The following is a 22,999-nucleotide window of genomic DNA, read 5'->3' as shown; positions in this document are numbered from 1 at the left end:
ATTTCTCGTTGGGAAAGCGTGCGTGAAACACAGAAAAGTGCTTACGTACCATGAAAAACTCACAGAATGGTGCACTGGCTTTAATTTATCTAGGACGTGTGTAATTTTAAAGGTACATATTTAAATAGTTGGTCAGTTATGCCATTGTGATAGGCTGTCAATCGAGAAAAAGACCTTGTGTGCTTATGGGCTATTGATAAAATTATAAAATGTTGGCAGGCTTTTGAATCTTTCTTACGTGCAGGCACAGTGCAGTGCAGTGATAAGCGCCCTCCATCCATTATCTCATAAGTTCATCAATAATGGCATCAAAGAATTGACAAAGAATGTTTGAAATGTATTTAAGCACCTATCGATTGTGCCTCGTATGTACGTATATGTTTAAAAAGGCATCATGTTCAGATTGTCTTTGAAGCTGTATGAGAAAAGGCATAGTTCTCTATCACTAAATATAGACAGGGATTTTCTTCGTGGGTTCAAAGGATTCCGTTGTAAATTATGGTACAGCTTGCGTAATTTACCATAATTTACACCATAATTTACACAGCTCGCGTTTTTGTTCATACATTCGAAAGGTGTTTCTTGCGTTCAAGGAATAATGCAACAATATATACTTGTGTACTTGTGTCTGCGTAGTCGCCTAGTTCTTTCAGATAAGTTTCTAGATGTAGAATTGCCGGGTTGGAGAGTGTGGAACACTTGACTTTTTAAAATGATCCTCTTAGATCAAGAAAAAACGAAAACAATTATAGGAAAAGTGTGAAAGGGTCCATAGGAATGATATGCTGATGTTTCTCTTGTTTCTGTGCTTTCCTTTGTTCCTAACCCTGCGTGGTGGTGTAATGGTCTTCTTTTTCCCTTTTGTAGTAAGCTGTGCTAGAGCAGAAGGCAATGAAAGAAGCACTGGATGAGTGAAAAGCCCTGCTTTGCAGCCCCTCAGCATGGCAGGCCTGCAGCTCATGACCCCTGCCTCCTCACCAATGGGTCCTTTCTTTGGACTGCCATGGCAACAAGAAGCAATTCATGATAACATTTACACGCCAAGAAAATATCAGGTACTAATGAGAACACTAATACTGGAGCATTTTCACTAAAATGGAATAAATTAGCATATCGTTGACACGACTTATATAAAACGCTTTTACCTTTTCAAGCTCTCCTCTTCTGATTAATTTTCTCATTCCAGATACTTTTGTTCTTAATAGTCCTTTTCTTTTCTAACAGCTGCCGGGTAATTGATTTGATAGTTTTATTTGTGAACATCCTTATTTTTTTTTTCCCTCTGAAAACCTCCCCGCTCCTTAATACCCACTTGGGTGTGTCTGTCCTCACCAGCTGCGTAGGAATTGACATTGGTTTGAGCAACCATGAGCTGGCAGGACCCCGGTTACTGTAAACTCAGTCATTCAGATTCTTCTTGGGAAGTTTTCTGTCTCCCTGAAAAAATAATTCTTAAAGAAATTGTGAATGTCCTTCCTTGCATGTTTACACAACACAGCTGCACAGTCACAGGCATTTTTTTTTAAGAGATTTTATTTATTTATTTGACAGAGAAATCACAAGTAGGCAGAGAGGCAGGCAGAGAGAGAGGAGGAAGCAGGCTCCCTGCTGAGCAGAGAGCCCGATGCGGGACTCGATTCCAGGACCCTGGGACCATGACCTGAGCCGAAGGCAGAGGCTTTAGCCCACTGAGCCACGCAGGTGCCCCACAGTCACAGGCCTGTGATGATTCTTATGTACAGATACAGAAGGTCTGTTTCTTGGCAGATTCATCAGAGGGAGATTGTAGAAAACAGTGACATTTCCTGGATTAAAAGAAAATCCGATTTTCCCAACCTTGTACTTTGGTAAGAAGTGTATAATCTTTTTTCCCCCCTCTGTATTTCTAGGTTGAACTGCTTGAAGCAGCTCTGGATCATAATACCATAGTCTGTTTAAACACTGGCTCAGGGAAGACGTTTATTGCAGTACTACTCACTAAAGAGCTGTCCTATCAGATCAGGGGAGACTTCAACAGAAATGGAAAAAGGACGGTGTTCTTGGTCAACTCTGGTAATAAAAGAAATTATTTTATGAAATTGCGTGGAGGAAATTGCATGAGAGTTTATGGTGAAGCCCATTTTCTCTGTGGGCATTCAGTTAGATTATTGAAAGTATAGAGAGTTCGAGAAATAATGTCTTTGTTGAAATTGTGATAGCAGAGACATCATTTTGACTTTTTTCTTAACTTTGTAGCAGGCCTCTTTTTTAAGTGTTAGCATTTTATTCTATGGGGGTTAGACTTCAGCTTTTTCCTTAAATGTAATTGCATTTTTTTTTTTAAGATTTAAAAAAAATTTTTTTATTTATTTGACAGACAGAAATCACAAGTAGGCAGAGAGGCAGGCAGAGAGAGAGGAGGAAGGCAGGCTCCCTGCTGAGCAGAGAGCCCAATGCGGGGCTCAATCCCAGGACCCTGAGATCATGACCTGAGCTGAAGGCAGAGGCTTTAACCCACTGAGCCACCCAGGCACCCCATTAAATGTAATTGCATTTAATTCTGATTCTGCATTCTTTGCTTGAGTGACTTTTTGGAACATCATCGAATCTAAGCCGTGGCAGTTATTTTTGCTCTTGATGTTTTAGCTTTGCAAAGTATGTCAAAGGGTACTTGATTATGAGATCAGTAACTTTTTGATTTATGACTTTGCTGTGCCAGTTACAGAAGGGAAATTAGATGCTTCTTAAGAGTTAGATATTCAGTAAGACTTTATGATACTGGTTTGTGTGGGTTTGGGATTATATATTTAGAGTATCAGTGTGAATCTAAACTGCTCGTAGGGCATGAGTATTACCCTGCCGCTGCTCTCTTGTTTCGATGTGTGATGTTCTCATGTACTTTCAACATCTATTTCTTAGTGAAATACATTTCTTATTTCTTAGTGAAACGATCCGATTTCACTGAAGAAAACAGGAGGGGTAGATCTGGAGTAGTTACCATTCTAGCCTAGAAGTTACATTCCTGGTTTGGGGAAATCAGCCATAAATAAGGAAGGTGGTAAAAGGTTCTCTGAAGGGAATGACAGGGTAGGGTCTTGAATCTAGATCTAGTGAGTGCGTTCTGGTGGATGAACTTGGAAACAGGATTTTAAATTGGCTATCTGAAAAATTGGGGGTTAGCTATGATATATAGTTATAAGGATTTCCTTAGCTGTCTTAATCGTTGGTAGTCTGGAGAGCCTACTAGATACGATTTTTCATATTTACATGAAATATTATATTTGTCATCAGCAAACCAGGTTGCTCAACAAGTGTCAGCTGTCAGAACGCATTCAGATCTCAAGGTTGGGGAATACTCAAACCTAGAAGTAAATGCATCTTGGACAAAAGAGAAATGGAACCAAGAGTTTGCTAAGCACCAGGTAAGACTCCTAGAGAAATTTCACTTTTCAGATCCCTGCAGAGCCTTGGCTTTGTTTGCGAGAGTCACCTGTAACCTTGAAAACTCTACTTTCCCGTACTGCCCTGTACTTTGTCAGCCTAAAATCTAGCCCCTACATCCTCTTTGTCTTACTTCATAGAAGAGAATCAGCTCTATACTGTGATTTACTTGTTTGAAAAAATGCAATTTCTGGTGACCTATTTCCCACTCGTAGATAACCTGCTTTTCAGAAAATTTATGCTTGAGTTGAAGGTCTTGAAACGGGAGGCATTTCTTGGTTGAGATCTCTGGGTCTTTGAGAGACTTTCTCTAAGTGACCCGTTTCTGTGGAGGCAGCACGAGTTGAGGGACTCTTGGGTGTCGGTGGGTGACGTGGTTAAGAGGGGCTTCCTTGCCAGCCGGGAGCTGTCCACAAGGACGAGTGTGTCTCACCTGTGGGGCTGAGTCCTCACCAATAAAACGGTTAAATGTCCGCACAGTGATGAGTGACAACACTATAAAAGAATTTTGAGTCTGCACCTCATCCAGAAAATCTTCTCTGTTTAATGGGAAAAAAGAGGAAAACATGGTGAATTGTTTTGTGAGTTGATTAAACTGATAGGTCTCATCAGTCAAAATAGGGCTGTCGGACCCTGAAAACCTGAAGTAGACTTAGTAGAGTTATCATGGTCTCTGTTATCAAGGATTTTTTTTTCTCATAATCTCTTCCTGTATTTTCGTAATTCTGCTTCTTGACTCCAAAGTGTAAGCCTCCATACATTTAGATTTTGTTTTAATTTTGACTAATGAATTTCTTAATTCTCACCCACAATATAATGTTTCCGTAATCTGATTTAGTCTAAGTGTATCCAGGCAGGTGAAGGGCACATTTTTATACTGATGCCATTTTCTTTTAGGTTCTCGTTATGACTTGCTCTGTCGCCTTGAATGTTTTGAAAAATGGTTACTTATCACTGTCAGACATTAACCTTTTGGTGTTTGATGAGTGTCACCTTGCAATTCTAGACCACCCCTACCGAGAAATTATGAAGGTAAAATTTTAGATTTTATCAGTCTTAATTCAAGTCAAATTACTGAGCTTAAGGAGTGTTTTTATATATCAAAAGCAGTAATATTAGTTACCAAATTGGGGAACTTGGTTCCATATATGAATGAATGAATATTAAATTAATTTTTACTTAAATCTGTGATAATGGAATATCATAAGTAACCTACAATAAATCTAAATCTAGAATAAAATTTTTAAAACGATACAAATAAAGTACATGATCTGTGATAAATTAATGATCTAATCTCTCATAACATATTTAAATGAGCCATTTTGACAAGCAGGTCTTTTAAACAAGCTATAGTAACTCCATAAGTCATATTTTTAGTATCTGTCCATCTTCTCAACCTGTGTTAACACAGCAGTGTCTCTTTTGTTCTGGCCTGGAAGAATGAATTACTGACTGTCAGTATCTTTTGTTGTATTAGCTCTGTGAAAATTGTCCATCGTGTCCTCGTATTTTGGGACTGACTGCTTCCATTTTAAATGGGAAATGCGATCCTGAGGAATTGGAAGAAAAGATTCAGAAACTGGAGAAAATTCTGAAGAGTAATGCTGAAACCGCAACTGACCTGGTGGTCTTGGACAGGTAGGTGCTGGGGCTCGGCGGCCTTCCCATGGCCAGCACCCAGCTCGGCCCTCGTCCCTCCTGTAGGCTGTCCTGGCCGGCGCCCGTTCAGGTGAACAGAGCGAGCAAGTTGGAGAGTTCTGTCAGGACGGTTGCCCGCAAGGGCAAGGATCTAACCTTGTGTTCACAGAGACCAGTGGATGGAGGGGTTTCTTCACTCCGAGGGAAGGTTGTAGAAGCGTGGGCCCCAACTGTTTGTGGACATTAACGAGGACCCGGAACTCAGACAGGAAATTGTTGTTCTTTCCTGTCCATGTGTGCTTGGTTGTTCCCAAGCTAAGTGTCTCACGGGATCCTTTGAAAGAGCACTCCTTTATTGGCAGAATTCAGTATTTTACAATATGTTTTAAAATGATTGGAAACACCCTATAGTGTGGAAAATGGGTGTGAGTGTCTGAGAAAGCTGTGTGTGCTTTCCAGGTTTGTGTCTTTGAGAAAGTGGCTGTTTGGAATTTCAGTAGAATGCGCACACATGCGCACATTGACTTGAGTTGGTGGAAGGGAGCCTAAAGAAGTTCGGTTTAAATAAATATAATTCAGTTCATAGTCAAGTGTCCTTATTAGATATGGTCTTCAGCAGGGTTAAAGATTATCAGGTGGTGGCTCTTAGAACAGTTGCAACTAGAGGAGCTGATTTCTGAGGATGTGGACTTCACTCAGTCGGGCTTTGAAGCTTTGAAGCCGCTAACTGGAGGCCACTAACCGAAGCCACTGAGGGGGCATCATGTGGTCTCCCAGACCCTGGAAAATGGCACGGACAGTGGTTTCAGGGGATTCTTTGATGATCAGTCTCATTAAAAATGGCAATATGCCTGCCATTTAATAGAAGCTTGGGGAAAGTTCTCTTTGTAGAATGAGATGAAAAAGAAGGTTTCAGATTCATGGAAATTAAGGATTCAAATGCCATAGGATGTACAAATCTCAGCACCTTTCGGACATGTTGTTTTTGACTTCTTGAGCCTAAATGATCTGAGGTGGAAGTAAAAAGCTTTTACTTCTGTTTTTATCTGCCCCGATATAGATTGATGGGCTTGTACACTTGAAGTTTTCAGAAGTAGATGTGTTAGAGCGTTTAAGTAAACCTGTTAAGTGATCTGTTGAATCTGATACTTCCTAGTTTTCTAAGCATGACTCTCTGGTTAAGTATAAATGCTGATTGAAAATAATGAGAACTGTAGTAGTTAAGTATGTCTTTATTAATCATTATTAGTGCTTTTAGAATACTATGTGCTGTTCTGGTTGTCATATTTTATGAAAGGCATAAGAGATCCAAGGATGATACCATAACTGGTTGAAACTTAGGTGAGCTTTCCTTACGAGGATACCTTAAAAACACATTAAAACAAAACTGACATTTGCAAATGCCAAAAATTTCAAATAGTACAGAAGCGGATAGATTTAATGATAATAGCCTTCCCTCTAGGATCTGCCCCCTCATCCCTGTTTCTGCTTCCAAGAAGTAATCATTGTGTTGTTTGAGTTTCTTGATGCCCAAGAAGGCAGAAGTCCAAATTCTAAACCTAAAAACCAAAACAGAAACCTTGAGAGAATAAGGTAATGACAAGATCCACAAAAGTCTCTGAATGTCAGGCTTAGGCAGTCGTTCCTTGAGTCCTTCCAAGTGAGCACAGGTGCAGATAAAAGTGAGTACCCCATTAGGAAGACCTCTGCGAGCCTGCCCGTGATTGCAAGGCGTAGACACATCATAATGGATCATCGTGCTGTGGTGAGTTTCTGGTGCCAGTAACAACTTCTGTTTCCCCTTTTAAAGATACACTTCTCAACCATGTGAGATTGTGGTAGACTGTGGGCCATTTACAGACAGAAGTGGCCTCTACGGCAGACTGCTGGTGGAGCTAGAGGAAGCACTTAACTTTATCAACGACTGTAACGTATCTGTGCATTCGAAGGAAAGAGATTCTACTTTAATTTCTAAACAGGTAAGCACGTACAAGTAAGTAGAGAAAGCAAAATAAAAGGCTTTTGTTTATTTTATTTTTTAAGTTTATTTATTTGACAGAGAGAGACACAGCAAGAGAGGGAACATGCAGGGGGAGTGGGAGAAGGGGAAGCAGTCTCCCCGCTGAGCAGGGAGCTCGATGCGGGGCTCGATCCCAGGACTCCGGGATCACGACCCGAACTGAAGGCAGACGCTTAATGACTGAGCCACCCAGGTGCACTCTGTTTATTTTTAATATCAAAACAAAAACGTGTTTCTGATGAGGCTATTAAGTATGTTTTAGTTTAAGGCCTTATCTTCTTATCTCTTTGAACATTTCTCATTGAACAAGGCATATTGGGTTGAGTTTATGGTTATCTAACAGATAATTAAATATAGACCTCCCTGACTTACGGGATGGATTGGGGTTCATGTCCTGAGTTGGTCACTGCTGAGCACTCGGGCTGAGCAAATATGCCGTGTGTAACTGGGGATGAGTCTGTCCTTCCTGAATGGCCCGGCTTCGGGAGGAGGTCCCTCAGATCAGTGGTCCTCAGAGTGTGGCCTCCAGTGCAGCCGTGTCCCTGTTCCCCCTGAACTTGTTTGAAAAGCAGATTGGGGTCCCATCCTTTACCTGCTAAAGCCCTGGTGGAGGGGTGCAGCTTTCTGAGAGTTGACAAGTGCTCCAGTTACCCCGATGCGTTAAAATTTGAGACCCACCGTCCGAGGATTTTGCAGCCATTTGTGAATAAGGCTGTTGAATCTGAGTCTCCGTTTCTTTCCTGCTGATTTGCTCTGGAGGAGCAATGCCTGGACTCTTCTCGATCCTTGATTTCTCACTAAGTCTGTGTTCCACCCGGTTTGTCTTCTGCTTGCCTGCGGAGCTGACAGTTCCTCGGTTACAGCCTGGCTGTGGATTTACATTCTGCTTGGAGCTAGACTTGTAAGATGTAGCACGCCACGTGGAAGGTGCAAGGATACCTACAGTAAAATACAGTGATACCTAAATGAAATCACTTCTTTGATACCTAAAATAAAATTGCTCTGCCGCATAATTCCTTGCATATTTACCTGGAAGTAAATGACTCATTTCTACTTGTAACTAGTGACAGAACTGAAATTAAATTTTATTAACCTTATACAGTTGCACCTTTTATTTTCTATTATTATTTTTTCTGGGGAAAACAAAAGAATGGTTCTGGGCACACACACACACACGTACATATACACACATATACACGTATGCGTGCATATATATGTATATATATATATGAAAAAGTAGAGATTGAAAAGACTACTGGCTGTTCCCCGCCCCCGAACTTGAGGAATTGAGCTCAGTGTTTATGCTAGCGGGAACATGTATTTTGAAGGTACAGATGGAAGACAGCTTAAATCGCAGTTAAACCTCGTCTGAAAATGCTACCTGATTACTGTTTAGCATTTGGCTCTTTACTTTTTTTGTAGATCCTCTCAGACTGTCGTGCAGTGTTGGTGGTTCTGGGCCCCTGGTGTGCAGATAAAGTCGCTGGAATGATGGTAAGAGAGTTGCAGAAATACATCAAGCACGAGCAAGAGGAGCTGCACAGGAAATTTCTCTTGTTTACAGACACCTTCCTAAGGAAAATACACGCTCTGTGTGAAGAGCACTTCTCTCCTGCCTCACTTGACCTGAAATTTGTGACTCCGAAAGTAATAAAACTCCTTGAAATCTTACGCAAATATAAACCGTACGAGCGGCAGCAATTTGAAAGTGTTGAGTGGTATAATAATAGGAATCAGGATAATTATGTGTCTTGGAGTGATTCTGAGGATGATGATGAGGATGAAGAAATTGAAGAAAAGGAAAAGCCGGAGACAAATTTTCCTTCTCCGTTTACCAATATTTTATGCGGAATCATTTTTGTGGAAAGAAGATACACAGCTGTTGTCTTAAACAGGTAAATCTCTTAAGATTCACGAATATCCTTTCCCCTAGTAGAATAGGGCAGCGTTTGGTTTCATGAAGTGCTGTGCTGTAATAATAGTTTTGAACCTGGCAGAAGGCTTAGGTGAGTGTCCTGTCTTCGGCACCGCTGTAATTCACGCGTCACGCTGTGCAGGAATCTTCAGGGAGGACATTTGTGGGACTGGAGCTTTCCCGAAAGGCTAGATTTGACGGGACCTGGGATTTTTTTTTTTTTTTTTTCCTTAACCGTGGAGAATCTATTCTAATCCATTTGAAGTAGAGAGTAAGTGTAGAAAGATGAAGTTATATTAAGGGAAAGCAATTTTTGTTTTGTTTTGCGTTTTGTTTTTTTTTTTTTTAAATTCAATTCAGATGTGGTTCATCTGTGACTGTGTGTTAGGCGTTGTGTTGAGCCATTTCACACCAAGCTTTCTCCTGCAGGTAATCTTAGGATAAATTTTACGTAGGAATTATTGTGGCTGTCTTTGTTGTTGTTGTTAACTTTTTTATCTTAACCAATATTGATTCAGGTTTTGCAAGTCCGAAGTGGAAAAAGTTCAGAACAGTTGGGTTTGCGTTTTGAGTTGGTTCATAGACTATATATTAAAATTTTCTGAATCAGAAGAAAATAAGGTTAGGGAAGAATTCAGAGAATATTGGCAAAAGAGGACAGTTCCTCCAGGTTAGGGCTGTGGATTCCCATGTCCACCTGCTTCTTCAGTAGAAGTTGATTTTTCCAGAACACAGACCCGGCCAAAGAGCTGTACTCCAGATTTGTGTCACATGGTCAGGGAGTGCATGGTTCTTCTGGTGTGTGTACAGATGCTGTGGTATATAAGGCCACAAAGGGTCCTCAGTTTGTACTTCAGACAATGATCTGTTTCTCTGTGAGATCCATTAATTGGCCAGAGTTGATCTCTAAGCGCCAGTTGTGCACAGAGTGATCTCTGAGGAGAAATTCAGCTTTGGTTCCTGTGGTAATTGGGAATTTTTTTTTTTTTTTTCTTTTCCTAAACTGCTTCTGACTGTTTGGGGGCTTTGAAAACTTACTGGAGTAATGAGAAATTGCACTCTGGGGTAGTCATCTGGCAGTTTTTAGTCTGGTAATTTTCATAGTCATTGGGCCTGATCCCTATGATGAATACAAAGTAAAATGACTTTAGGTAGTGAATTACATTGGAATCAGAAGTTTAAGGTTGGAAAGGGACTCATTGACTATCTAATCCAGCCCACTTATTTTTATAAAAAAAAAAGAGAAAGGGCCTCAGGAGGAAAAGTGATTTGCTCTGAGTTAAATTGCTAGGCAGTGGCAGAGACAATTCTAGAATCCTGATATTCTACATCCTAGTTTCCAGTTCCTTCTGCAGTCATAATGCTCCTGGGCGTCAGAGAACACTAAAAATCCATGCGGAAGACGGCCAGGAGACAGACCAGGGAGAGCCTGACCGTCAGGATTATTTCTTAGAATGGGGGAAAAGGCATTTCAGGGGTCAGAGAAGTTTAATATCAGCACAGTTCCCAGCCTCATTATGGACATGCTCCCTGCCCCCATACAGAATGGTTTAAGAATCAAATACATCTTATGGTGCTTGGAAAGAAGAAATGGTGTATTAACTTCTTTTCCCCCTCCTCTATATGCATTCTTAAATGTAGAGATGTGCCGGTTTTCATGGCACGAATATTAGCCTGAAAATCTTTATCAAAAATCAATCAGTTATTTCCTGTTGACTTTGAGGATCAGATTAATTGTGATCAACTTTCATAAAATGGGGCTGGAATTTAGTGTTGGATGATGAATCAAGAGCGGTTTGAGGGTTGACTTTATGGGCAGCTAATTAAATATACAATAGAAGTCTTGTTCCAGCAGGCTTTTTAATAAGCTTAGAAAAACTTCCTGAAATCCAGAGTCTTTCCTTCCATCAGTTTAATAGGAGGAAAAACCCTCAGTGAACAGTTTCATGGGAATCTGAGCTATTGTGATACATGGGCAGTTTTGTCCTCTCCTAATTAAAAAAATAAATCATAGCTACTTCTGTAAATAATGTAGCTTTGTGTACAGTCTTATGTTTATAAGTGTTCCCTTTTGCCTTATGTATGTACGACTTTATGGTTTATAACTTACCTTTAGATACCTTTTTAAGTCTTAAACAACACTCCATGAGGGAGGAAGGCACATGTTTTCACTCTATTATAGACGTGGAAGCCAAGACTCTGTTTGTGACCCGCCCCAAATCACACAGATATCAAGAGGCAGAAAAGGGTTTCTGGTCTCCCAAGTCTGGTGCTCTTTTCACTGTGTGCGTGCGACGAGCCTGGGGTCAGCACCTGTCTACCCGTCTCCCTCTATTTGCCTCCTAACTTTGTTTACAGAAAAGTTGCAGAGAGAGTAGGGAGCTCCACTCTCTACCTTGTTGGGGTTTCTTCCACCTGTTGTTAACCTCGTGTGTCCGTCCGTTACAACCAGGAGACTGACTTCCGTGTGTCCCTGTTAACCAGACTTCAGGCTGTATTTGCATGTGTCCGTTTTCCCTTTACTGTCGTCCTCTTAATCCCGGGTGTCCTGTTGTGTCTCGTGGTTGCGTGTCTCTGATCTCCTCTGGTCGTCTGTGTTTTCTGGTTTTCCTTGGCTTTGACGCCCTCCACGGTTTAGAGGCGCACTGGTCAGGTATTCTGTAGAACGGCTTTCAGTTTGGACTTGTCTGATGTTTTTCTCGGGATTAAAACAGGGTTTTAGGATGGAAGAACACTGCAGAGAGGAAGTGCCTTTCTCATCACATTCCGTCCGGGGGCCTCATGGTCTGGACTTGAGACATCCCTGCTTGTGGGAAACTTCATCACATGGCGTTTGCCAGCCTTCCCCACTGGGACGTTGTTACTGTGTCATTTCTCACTTTCTTCTCCGGAAGCAAGTCACCAAGTGCAGCGTGTCCCGGGAGGGAGGGCTTGAACGCCATTGCTGGAGGGAGGCGTATTTATGTTATCACTGGAATTCTCCTGCAAGGACAGCTGCCTCTTTCACCTCATTTATTGATATTTATTGACTTACGTTTGCTTATTTTACACTTGGGTTATAATCTGGTAGTAGGTGATTTATTTTGTTCACATTGTTCCACGCTGGGCCATGGGGCTGGCGGTGGGAGGGGTGCTCTTTGAGGTTAGCTCTGTGTCCCTTGGGCCCTCATCCTGCATTTTTTTTTTTTTTTGGAGCATTTCCTGACTTTCTAGCCCTATTAGATTCTCCAGGCTCTTGTATTTTTGTTGCTCCAGGTGTAGAATCAGCCATTTCTCTAAGGAGCCCTTGTTCCTTTCATGTTGACTCTCTTTTTTTAAATGTCTATTTTGTGAAAAAAAAAAAAATTTTTTTTAAAGATTTTTTTTAAATTTATTTATTTGACAGACAGAGATCACAAGTAGTCAGAGAGGCAGGCAGAGAGAGAGAGGAGGAAGCAGGCTCCCCACTGAGCAGAGAACCCAATGTGGGGCTTGATCCCAGGACCCTGGGATCACGACCTGAGCCGAAAGCAGAGGCTTTAACCCACTGAGCCACCCAGGCGCCCCTGAAAGTTTTTTTTTTTTTTTTTAACTTCTCAGGGTCTTCATTTGTAAAATAGTGATAGTCTCTGTCTCTTCACAACCAAATGGCTGTTTTATCACCGGATTCAGTAGGTGCTGTTTTCTTACGGGCTTTATGCACACATTTGGGGCATATGGGATCTGTGTCCTGTAACTATCAGTGTTAGTTTTTCTGGCGAGATCACAGAGGAATTACATTGGATTTTCTCACGTTGTTAAGGAAGTACAAGGAGTAAGGATACTCTTAAAAGCTGTTGTTGATAATGTGCTTTAGTACCTGGCAGACATTTCAAATGATGTGTTTGTTTCTTTGAATTTGTCTCCCCTTATGATTGTGTAAACTAGCACATTTAGTCAAATTCCGGTTCCCTGTGGTACATCTCCTGGTTCCGCGTCCGTATCTGCTGTGTCCGGCATAGCTGGGGAGGCCGTGTGCGCGCCCCGCGCCATCTGGGCCCTGCCGCCAGCTGAGCACGCGAGCTACAGAGAGCGAGGGTGAATATCCAGACGCTCTTACTTTGGACAGCGGGCTCTGTCTCCTGAATATAATCCGATTTAATCTTGAATTTGAATGCTTTTCAGTTTCATTTTCTTCGTAGATTTTCGTGGAATTTTAGAAAAATGCTGGTCTCTGATGGGTTTGAAATTAGAGAGAGAGAAAAAAAAAGTGGTTCCTAGCTGCTGATAGTTTCAGAAGCTCTGCGCAAAGGAGATCAGCCGGGTTTGTCAAATCGCTTGCTGGTGGAGTAGCTCACATAAACTCAGGGTAAAAGTCAAAAGAAACAAGTAAGGCTTTGTCCTATCAGTTCAGGGTGCCGTGAAATCTATAAGCAGTTTGTGTTACTCACTTGTAAGCCCCAGGAGCACTGTAGACCTTGTTGTTTCTCTGGAAGCCCGTGGCTTTGTCTGAGGACTGTGGTCAGACATCCCTTAATTTATCAGAAAAAGACATTTTTCTCTCTAAACATCACCAGCGTGGGTATATAGCATTTAATTACTGCTGACAAGAGATTTGGTTTGTTAATGTGCATATTGTCTCTTCTCTGCAGTATTGATGTGAGTTTCATTAAGGGGAAATGCATTTACTCTTAGTGCTTCTGCTTCTTAGTTAATTGAAATCTGCTAGACTGATCATTTTGGCAAAGTAAAACACATTCTTTGCCTAATTGAACTAATTAATTTGCCTAATGCTTGCCATGAAATGCATTTTTTTTAAGCCTCTGTTACATTCACATTGATGCTTATTTACAAAAACTAACATTTGGAAGTACATATTTCTAAGATAATTTCATAATTTAGACTTTGGGGCATGTGATTTGTTTGCATGTAACATTGCTTTCTGCTGCTGACATCATGTTTTATTTTAATAACTAAACAAACTTGGAACATATTAAGAAAGTTCCTGATTCTGAACATTTTAAGTATTTGAATGTAGAACAGACTCTTAAACTAACCTAGACATGCAAGTGTTTGGCTGATTTGGAGGCAGGAAGATATTCTAGATGGCCACTCAAGGTTTCTTCCAACTCTTTGATATTGGTCTGTTTCATGTATTTTAAAAAAAAAAAAAAAAGAATGGTTTGACTTAAAAATGCAATTTTCTATTAGGAATTTATACTATGCGTATGACTTCAGAAGAACCATCTGGAATCACTTATGTCAGGTGTGGAACCATTTATCCTGTGTGCTGAGTTTTTGAATGTGGATATTTCCAAAATAGCTGTAATGGCAACACTAACTGTTAACCTTCTGTCCCCGTGTAATGTGATCCCATCCTGTAGCCCTTTTCCATTTCTTAGCTAGAAGGCTAGCTTTAGGTTACTCACGTTCTGGATTAATACGGAAGAACAGGCAGGAAGAGGGACGAGCTGGGAAGCTTCTCTCTCATGACGGAATGGGACGGGGACTCTGGCATTGCCTTGGTCAGCGGCCTGGGGGCAGGAAAGCGTTGGGAATGGAGGTGCTTCCCAGTAGACAGGCATTTCTTGCCCTGGAGCTCTGCGTCCAGTGATAAGAAGGGCATTGGGGTAAGATTAAAAGAAATAACCGTGCTATTTTCCACACATGGCAGGAGCTCTCTTCGTCCATGTAGCAGGGGAATGAGGTTTCCCTTGCTGTAGGGTCGCCCCTTGGCACTGGGTGTTGGTACTCACACTGTATGAACTTGGCCGTGGAGACAAGGACGGCGACGGCCGGCCCAAGTTGTGTGTGCGTGGAGAGAAGTGCAGTGAGCTGCAGAGAAGTGGGTGGCTTTTTCTTGATAGATTCTGGCTTGAAGCCAAGGTATATGAGGATTCCACGTTTCTCTCTGCCTTGCTCTGTCCCCTACAGGGCCACGTTTCTAGTAAGTCGTCACGGCCAAATTGGACAGTTTGAAGTACCGTGACCTTTTTGTTTGTCAGTATAAATCAGCCCTCTATCTGGGGTTGTGAGTGTTTGGTCCACAGATCCACACAGGGAAGAGTGGCAGTGATTTCTGTTTAAGCTAGTTGGAAAAAAGCACCAAGACCGTTTTGTTAGGTATGTTGGCAAACATACGTGTATTTCTATTTTCAGGGAGACCTTACAAACAAAAGTTTAATTTTTTTTCCCTCAGCAATGCTTAACTTCCAAATGTATATAATTTTCTTAGATTGATAAAGGAAGCTGGCAAACAAGATCCAGAGCTGGCTTACATCAGCAGCAATTTTATAACTGGACATGGCATTGGAAAGAATCAGCCTCGTAACAAACAGATGGAAGCCGAATTCAGAAAACAGGAAGAGGTAACTTAAGTTGAAATAATTGTACAATAACAGTTTTCAGAGTATATATAAACTCTGCTCATTGGAACTCCCTTTCTTCATGGTTGCTTGGTATTTTTTGGTAATATAGAATATTTCTTACAGATAGACTGGCTGTCTCCTATGAAGTAGCTGTGTAGTGATTCACATGTTCAGAATTAGAAGAGTGGTCTGGTAAATCAGTTTTCTCTTAATTGCCATCAGCCATTTCATTCTCCTTTATTGGACTGTTGGCATTTCACAGAAAAACAAAGCATGTGTAACCATAACTCCTGTTGACTCCATGTGAGTGAGCAACAAAATGGTTTTTTTTCCCCCTAGAAAGTGTTTTGTTTTCTATTTAAAGTCCTGCCTTGGTTGAATACGTTAAAGATTCTGGCTTAATTTTTTTCATGCATTTTAAGATTTTAATATAGGAGACAGCATAGTAAAGATGTGAAACCTAATACAGTGTTCTGGCTGGCAAACAAAAACTTTTTATTTGAAGTTTGTTATTTAACTTAGAGGTAGAATAATTCACATTGAAGCTCATTTTCTGTGTCCTAGCTTTTTGATAATATTCCAAGTTTGGGGAGTCCAATAGCCCACCAGTGTGTTAGATCTGTTTTAGAAGCCAACTTACTTTACTTATCCTGGATTGAGAAATGATGTTATTTTAGATTTAATATGAAAAAAAATTTCCACTTTACTTTTTAATCAGTAGTTCTGATTCTTTAAGTTGAAAAATGTCCCAAGATGCCAGAAAATAGGTAATGCCTTACTTGTAATTTTTAAGTTACAAGCATTTTAGGGATTTTAGTGAAAGGGTTTTGACCTCTTTGGAGGGCTGTTGGCACAGTCTCACAGACATAAGACACTACCACGGAGGGTCAGAGTGTCAACAGGACTCCAGAAGTGGATTCGTTTGGTCACTTTGTTGGTTAGATCTCCTGTGGCCCTTGAAGAAGCCAGCCTCTTCAACCCGAAGGCTTTCTGTGATTTGTGTGTACTTCTGTATGGTAGAAAGTCACTTTGATTTTTCAAGTCCTATTCAGTTGAAAACTGTCATTAAATCAGAGGAGTCTCTTTGCTCATGTGTTCATGCATCTTGAGTTTTGTGTGGTGTCGTCATCTTCCTTAGCCTGGACCAAAAGATTTAGTGTACCCAGAGTATGTGTCAGAAATGACAGTTGTGGGGTGCCTGGGTGGCTCAGTCGGCTAGGCGTCAGCCTTCGGCTCAGGTCATGATTCCAGGGGCCTGGGATCAAGTCCGCCATCAGGCTCCCTGCTCAGCGGGAAGTCTGCTTCTCCTTCTGCGTGCAGCTCTCCCTGTTTATGCTCTCTATTTCTGACAGGTAAATAAATAAAATCTTAAAAGAAAGTGACAGTTGTCTCTTATTTCTACTACAGTGTTGCTTTGGAAATTTCTTAGAATTGCTTTTCTTGGTGGACTTTTTTCAGGTCCTTAGGAAATTTCGAGCACATGAGACCAACCTCCTCATTGCAACAAGTATTGTGGAAGAGGGTGTTGATATACCAAAGTGCAACTTGGTGGTTCGATTTGATTTGCCCACAGAGTATCGATCCTATGTTCAATCTAAGGGAAGAGCAAGGGCGCCGATCTCTAATTATATAATGTTAGCGGATACAGACAGAATAAAAAGTTTTGAAGAAGACCTGAAAACATACAAAGCTATTGAAAAGGTAAGATCCAAAAGTCAATAGGATATCTCTGATTATTTTTTATGTGCCGGGAAATAGATAAAAACAGCTTTATCTACAGAGAGTAGTCTCAGCAGGCGTGTGCAGTGTGGACATTATGAGAAAGTCAAGTAATTCTAGAAAGTGTTTGAAAGCTTGCAGTGAAAATGGTTAGATGGATTATGGGAGAGGCCTGAGAGTGTCCTGTTAGTGTGGACGGTGTAGTCAGTCGAGTGATGAAGTTGTGGAGCGACTAGAGCGTGATGACACAGCCCCTGTCTGTGTGTGTGTGTGCGCACACGGGTGTGTGTGTACGTACAGTACTGTGCAGACCGTGTGCGCATAAAGCAAGTGTCTCCACGTGATTGAACCTGGGGGGACTACTTTGGGAGGGAGTTTCTGCATCGGGTGACTTTTGAGTATTGAAGTGTTTTTAGGAGACACAGCTGTTCTGTGTCAGGGGAGCTTTTTCTGTAGGTACAGAGGCAGACTCCTGACATATGGCAAAGAGAATACTTGTTCTTATCATAAAATCTGTTTCTACGATATTCAGATCTTGAGAAACAAGTGTTCCAAGTCAGTTGACACTGGAGAGACTGACATTGAACCTGTTGTAGATGATGATGATGTGTTCCCACCATACGTGTTGAGGCCCGATGATGGTGGTCCACGAGTCACAATCAACACGGCCATTGGACACATCAATAGGTAGGATATGAAACCATTTGCATGGAAAACCTAGGAGTATTGCAGGATTTAAGTCTAAACCTGTGAGTATTACAGTGTTTACCTTCTGCGAATATTCACCAGTCTTTCTGTTTATGGCTTGTGCTATTTTGTTGAGAGAAAGAAAAGAAGTTGCTTTTTTCCGTTCATTCTTCTTTTTGATCAGAAGGCAAAAACAGTATTGTGCAGTGATAAATGTTTAGAGTTTGTTGGCAAGGCTGACTTAACGAAGGCATGCTTAATTTCAATTCGATTTTACTTAATTTTCTAGTGCTTGCTAATTTGTTTATTCTGAAATCTGTTGTTTTGTGCCATGAATGTTGAGGGATGTTGAATTTTCCATTGGCTAGGATATAAGATTATGATAAATTAACTCACATTTTTAATTATGTTCTAATTTCTTTGTCCTGAATTGGTAATAAACATTTCCAAGAACTAAGAAAAGCAGATACATACCTAGATTATGTATCAGGATAAGTATTGTGCAGAGGCAAAATAAAGGAGCAACTGACATGAGATTTTCTGTTTAACTTTTTACTTTGAATCAATTTCAAGCTTTAAAGTGCTGGAGGAATACTGCTGTGAGCTCCCATTTAGCCCTGAACCTGAAGTTTTCATGAGAATGTCTTTTTGTGGTGAAAGGATCCAAGCCAGGATGAAGGGCTGTATGAGTTTTTCTCATCTCTCTAGTCTCCTTCAACCTGGAACCATTCTTGTCTTTCCCTGACCTGAATGACCTTGCAACTTTTAAAGATTATAGGGCAGTCATTTTGTAGTCTGTCTCTTGGTTTGGCTTTATCTGATATTTTCTGATAATTAGCTCCAGGGTGTGCCCTGGGGCCCACACGTCACATAAGTGATGCTTTGTTCTTCTCATCCCGTCCTCCCAGGTGCACTTGATGTCACTTGGAGCTCTTACTCGTGGGGGTGGCTCTGATCACTTACGAAAGGCCTGCCAGCTTTCTCCGCTGTAAAGTTGCCTTTGCTCCATTCATAACCAGTGCGTATTTCTTGGGGAGATAGTTTGAGACAGTATAAAATTTATTCCTCTTCCAAGTTTCACCCACTAGCTTAAGTATCCACTGATATTTCTCACTGAGTTGATTATTGCCGTGGCGTCTGCAAAACGGTGATGTTCTAATTCTGTTACTCTTTCTGTTCGTTGGCATTCTGCTGGAACGAAGAGCTTTCTCTTTTCTCCACTTAGTTATTTCCCTTTGTTTTTTTAATCTAATAGGAGCTGATGGAGTTCTGTTTTATTCATGGGTTATAGTTTGGTTCCTGTCTTTTATTATTTATTTTGATGTTAAAATGATCTCACATTTGGCCAGTGGGAGTCCCTTCAAACGAGGCTTTTTACGTCACCATTGTTCTTTATTACTTCCCTGTTTTATGGTGTGCTACGATTCTTAGCCGCAACTTCTGTCTTCCCTGCCCACCTCAATGTCGGCTCTTTCTCCAAGAGGTTCTGGTTTCTTTCGGTGGCAGCCGACTGGTGTTTGGAAACCAGAATCTGGGCACTCAGCGTGGGACGTACTGATTGCCCCTGGAGTGTTGCTGCTGCCTGGCTCCTTAGAGCTAGAAGCAACGTTTGTGTGATTGTGTGTGTGTGTGTGTGTGCACACGTGCACACGCGCGTGTGTGTATTCACGTGCGCAGTTATTCTGTGTCTGAGTACCTATGTGTTGTTCCCTTCACTTTTCCTGTCACACCACAGGGTTCGTTCTAGCTTTCCTCTCTTGCATCTTTATTTCTGACTTCTTCAGTAGTAAGGGATTGGACTCCCATTGTCCTCAGTATCGTTACTTTTATGTCCAATCTCCCTGAATCCAGCCAGTGTCCTACTCCGCAGGGCTGCTACTGTGTTTGGGTGTCCTTACTGCACAGGCTGTGACCTTACGGGGCGGCTGCTCATTCCAGTGCCTCCCGTGTACGCGTCCTGCCCCCACTGATTACCTTCCTGTCCCAGCACCTTCCTTGCTCAGTCTCAGCACCCTTGAAGCTAGCTAGCTCCCTGCCCTGTAACACTCGCCTGCTGCTGCTGTGGGGGAGTGGTGGGCAGCAGGGGTGGTCTTCTTGCTCTTCTGCCTTCCGTTGTGTCAATACTGGGCTGTCCTTCCAGCCTCTTCTGACGCCTTCCTTGCACAGGCCCTGAGAGTTTGTGGGTCCATATCCGCTACTAAGGAACAAAGACTAGCAGCAGCCTGTTCTCTGTCAATGGATTCTGAACAGTATTTTCTGCACTCTGTGGTTTCATTGGACATATATCTATTGAAATTCAAGTTTTAATTTTAATTAAAATTAAATCAAATTTAAAAATTAGTTTCCTAGCTGCCTCACCACATGTCAGGTGCTCAGTGGCTGGCCTGTTGGACAGTGTAGACACAGAACACCACTGCCGAGGATTCTGTTGGACAGCAGTGTTCCATCTTATTCCAAGTTCAGAGCGGTGGAGCCCAAGCTTCACGTATAAATGCCAATCCGGTAGCGGGGAAGAGGGACGTGCAAAATCAAACTTGAGGCTGTGAATGTCGATACAGAGTTTTTCCTCCGTTTCCCAGGTGTAGATTTAGCATCAGCATTTCTTTTTCTTCACAGATACTGTGCTAGATTACCAAGTGACCCGTTCACTCATCTAGCTCCTAAATGTAGAACCCGAGAGTTGCCTGATGGTACATTTTATTCAACTCTTTATCTGCCAATTAACTCACCTCTCCGAGCCTCCATTGTTGTAAGTTTAGAAAAAGAAATGATTGTGCTTTTCAAGTATGTCATTAATGGATTGTTTTTCAGCTTCTCTACGCCAGCGCAAGTTATAGGGAAATTTAGCTTTAAATCTGTTCTTAAGCATAGGTTTGTAAGTCTCTTGTGGTCAGCGACATGTCCAGACCTTCAGTAGACTGTCCGAGGAGATAACTAGAAGTCCCCTCTAGGATCTTACCAATACCAACATTCAGCTGTGGCTTAGACACTTGAGGGACAGAATGTATTAAATATATTTGGGCTTCTCTAGCCGTTTTGTTGTTCACTCAAAAATCTGCCTTTGCGTGACTGCCGTCCTTGGTCCCAGTACTGATTTCCAGATATCCCGAGGTGACTAATTTCTGTTGCACGTGAAAATTTGTCAGTGCTGTTAACGTGTATGGTACAGCCATGTTTTGATATATCTTTGGTTTTTTTTTTTTTTCTTATTTGTAGGTTAGTGAAAATAAGCTACATTAAAATCTTACTGAAATGTAAATACATTAAAATTGTCAAATCTTCATTATAACTTATCTAGGTTTTACTGGGCAGGACTTTTAAAAATGGCTGTTTCAGCTGTGGAGATTAGAATTTTGACAAACTTGCTGGCATTTTTCAAAATAAACCACTTTGCTCTCATAAAAAGTTTGGCTTTAAAGATTCTGGTTTCATAGAAGTTTTATGTGTTAATGATAGATGGCTACGCGCATGTACAGTGGAAATGTTTTTTGTTACTTTCAGGGTCCGCCAATGAGCTGTATCCGATTGGCCGAAAGAGTTGTAGCTCTCATATGCTGTGAAAAACTGCACAAAATTGGTAAGAGTGTTTGAAAAGCACACACACATAAGAATAAAGTTGAAAACACTGTCAGACAAAAAAGCATGTCAAGGACTTGATCGTTCTCTGAGGATTTTGTAGCGTTCTGACCTCGTTGCTCTCACTGGGCGGTGGTGAAGACGGGTGGAGATCTGATGTCACCTGAAGGTCCTGTGACAGGCCAGCTCCCTGATGGCCGCAGTGCGCTGCAGATGGCTGCGCTGTATTTGCTCCCCTTCCTGACCCCTTGTCAATACAGAGAAGTCTTCTTGTCACTGCTGAATCATGGACACTTGTGTTTCAATGGGTCAGTCTCTCAAATTAGTTTACAGATTCCTCTTTTTTTTTTAAATGGGAAGCCTCGTTTTCCATAGACTTTGTGAAACAGTGGCTATGTGCTTTTTTTGTTTCAGTATTATTGAACTAGAGTTGACACACAATGTACATTGGCTCCAGGTGTCCCACTCAGTGATTGAACGAGTCTCCACGGGCTGCTCTGCTCCCCAGATGTGCAGCCCCCACCCCCACCCCGCCCCGCCTCCATCCGCACACAGTGCTGGCCCTGTACCCTGCACTCCGCTCCCTGTGCTGTGCCGTGTGTAGATGTGATGTTTGCCTCTTAGAACTCGAGGCCCTGCTCACTGAATGTATGAACGCCTAAGTAGATCATCTGACACGTGATGTCTGATCAGTTTGTGTCACGAAAAGTACAGATGCTTTAGTTTTCGTTACCTTTCTAGTTGCTTTCTAATACTACTGCTCTGGATTCTTCCGTAATTAGAGAGGCAACATCTGGATTGTTTATGTTCATTGTCTTTACATTTCTTAGGTGAACTGGATGACCATTTGATGCCAGTTGGGAAAGAGACTGTTAAATATGAGGAAGAGCTTGATTTACATGATGAAGAAGAGACCAGTGTTCCAGGAAGACCAGGTTCCACAAAACGAAGACAGTGCTACCCAAAAGCAGTTAGTATTGGTTAGAACCGAATACAAATCTAGCCTTTCTGACTCTTTATTTCCTGCCACATCAAATCGACATTCCTCTGCTTGCCTTCCCTGACCTTGTAATTTGGCCCACTTGGGATCTGTGCTTACTTCCTCCCCTGACAGCTTCTCTCAGATCAGCCAGCCCCTCCTTCCCACCTGCACTGTGGGCACATGCCCACTTAGGACATGGCTTCCGTTTTTCTTCTCAAAAGGAGTGTGGACTCATTTGTCAGATTCTATCCAGAATGAGTCTGTTTCTTTTAAAGAGACATTTTTTGTTTCATTCACTTTAGTGGTAAGATTTTTGCTTTACTTATGTTTGGGACTGAGAAAGAAGGGGATTTGCAGGATAAAATAGGCGTGTGAAAGGGTGCCCGCTCCACATGTGGGGACCCCGGCTGGTATGAGCGTGGTGACAGCGAGGGTTTGTCAGGAGCTAGGCTGTGGCCTGCCAGCATGCTGCGTCTGCCTCCATCTGTGGCTTCCTGGTGGGGTTCAGACACTATGATGTCCCAGAGTCGGACTTCTAGTTAGAGCCATGCTGGATTGAAGGACTTATTTTAAAAATATTTGCTAATATTTGTCCCCCACAAGAATTGCAAACAAAAGCAAGATTCTTAGCCTAAAAGTGTGCTTCTTTTGTTTCATTTTTGTAATTGCGTTGAGTTGCTACTTCTAAAAAAGTTTTCACTCAGTTTCACTTGAGC

At 41.7% G+C, this 22,999-nt stretch overlaps 1 protein-coding gene across 2 annotated transcripts in view; it reads left to right on the top strand.

Moving 5' to 3' along the window:
• The window catches only part of DICER1 (dicer 1, ribonuclease III), a 70,065-nt gene that overhangs the window by 25,582 nt on the left and 21,484 nt on the right, over window positions 1–22,999 (top strand). For both annotated transcript variants that reach the window (XM_080807362.1, XM_080807363.1), the window contains 13 exons: window positions 868–1,055; window positions 1,890–2,052; window positions 3,271–3,401; window positions 4,318–4,452; window positions 4,898–5,058; window positions 6,869–7,037; window positions 8,501–8,973; window positions 15,187–15,319; window positions 16,778–17,020; window positions 17,571–17,725; window positions 20,342–20,474; window positions 21,227–21,302; window positions 22,132–22,271. In XM_080807362.1, the coding sequence (XP_080663488.1) occupies window positions 942–1,055; window positions 1,890–2,052; window positions 3,271–3,401; window positions 4,318–4,452; window positions 4,898–5,058; window positions 6,869–7,037; window positions 8,501–8,973; window positions 15,187–15,319; window positions 16,778–17,020; window positions 17,571–17,725; window positions 20,342–20,474; window positions 21,227–21,302; window positions 22,132–22,271 (2,226 nt within the window). In that variant the 5' untranslated portion in view covers window positions 868–941. The remainder of the gene's footprint in view (window positions 1–867; window positions 1,056–1,889; window positions 2,053–3,270; window positions 3,402–4,317; window positions 4,453–4,897; window positions 5,059–6,868; window positions 7,038–8,500; window positions 8,974–15,186; window positions 15,320–16,777; window positions 17,021–17,570; window positions 17,726–20,341; window positions 20,475–21,226; window positions 21,303–22,131; window positions 22,272–22,999) is intronic.

Source organism: Martes martes, assembly GCF_963455335.1.
Source record: "Martes martes genome assembly, chromosome: 7".
NCBI lineage: Eukaryota > Metazoa > Chordata > Mammalia > Carnivora > Mustelidae > Martes > Martes martes.
This window is presented reverse-complemented; position numbering and strand designations above follow the sequence as displayed.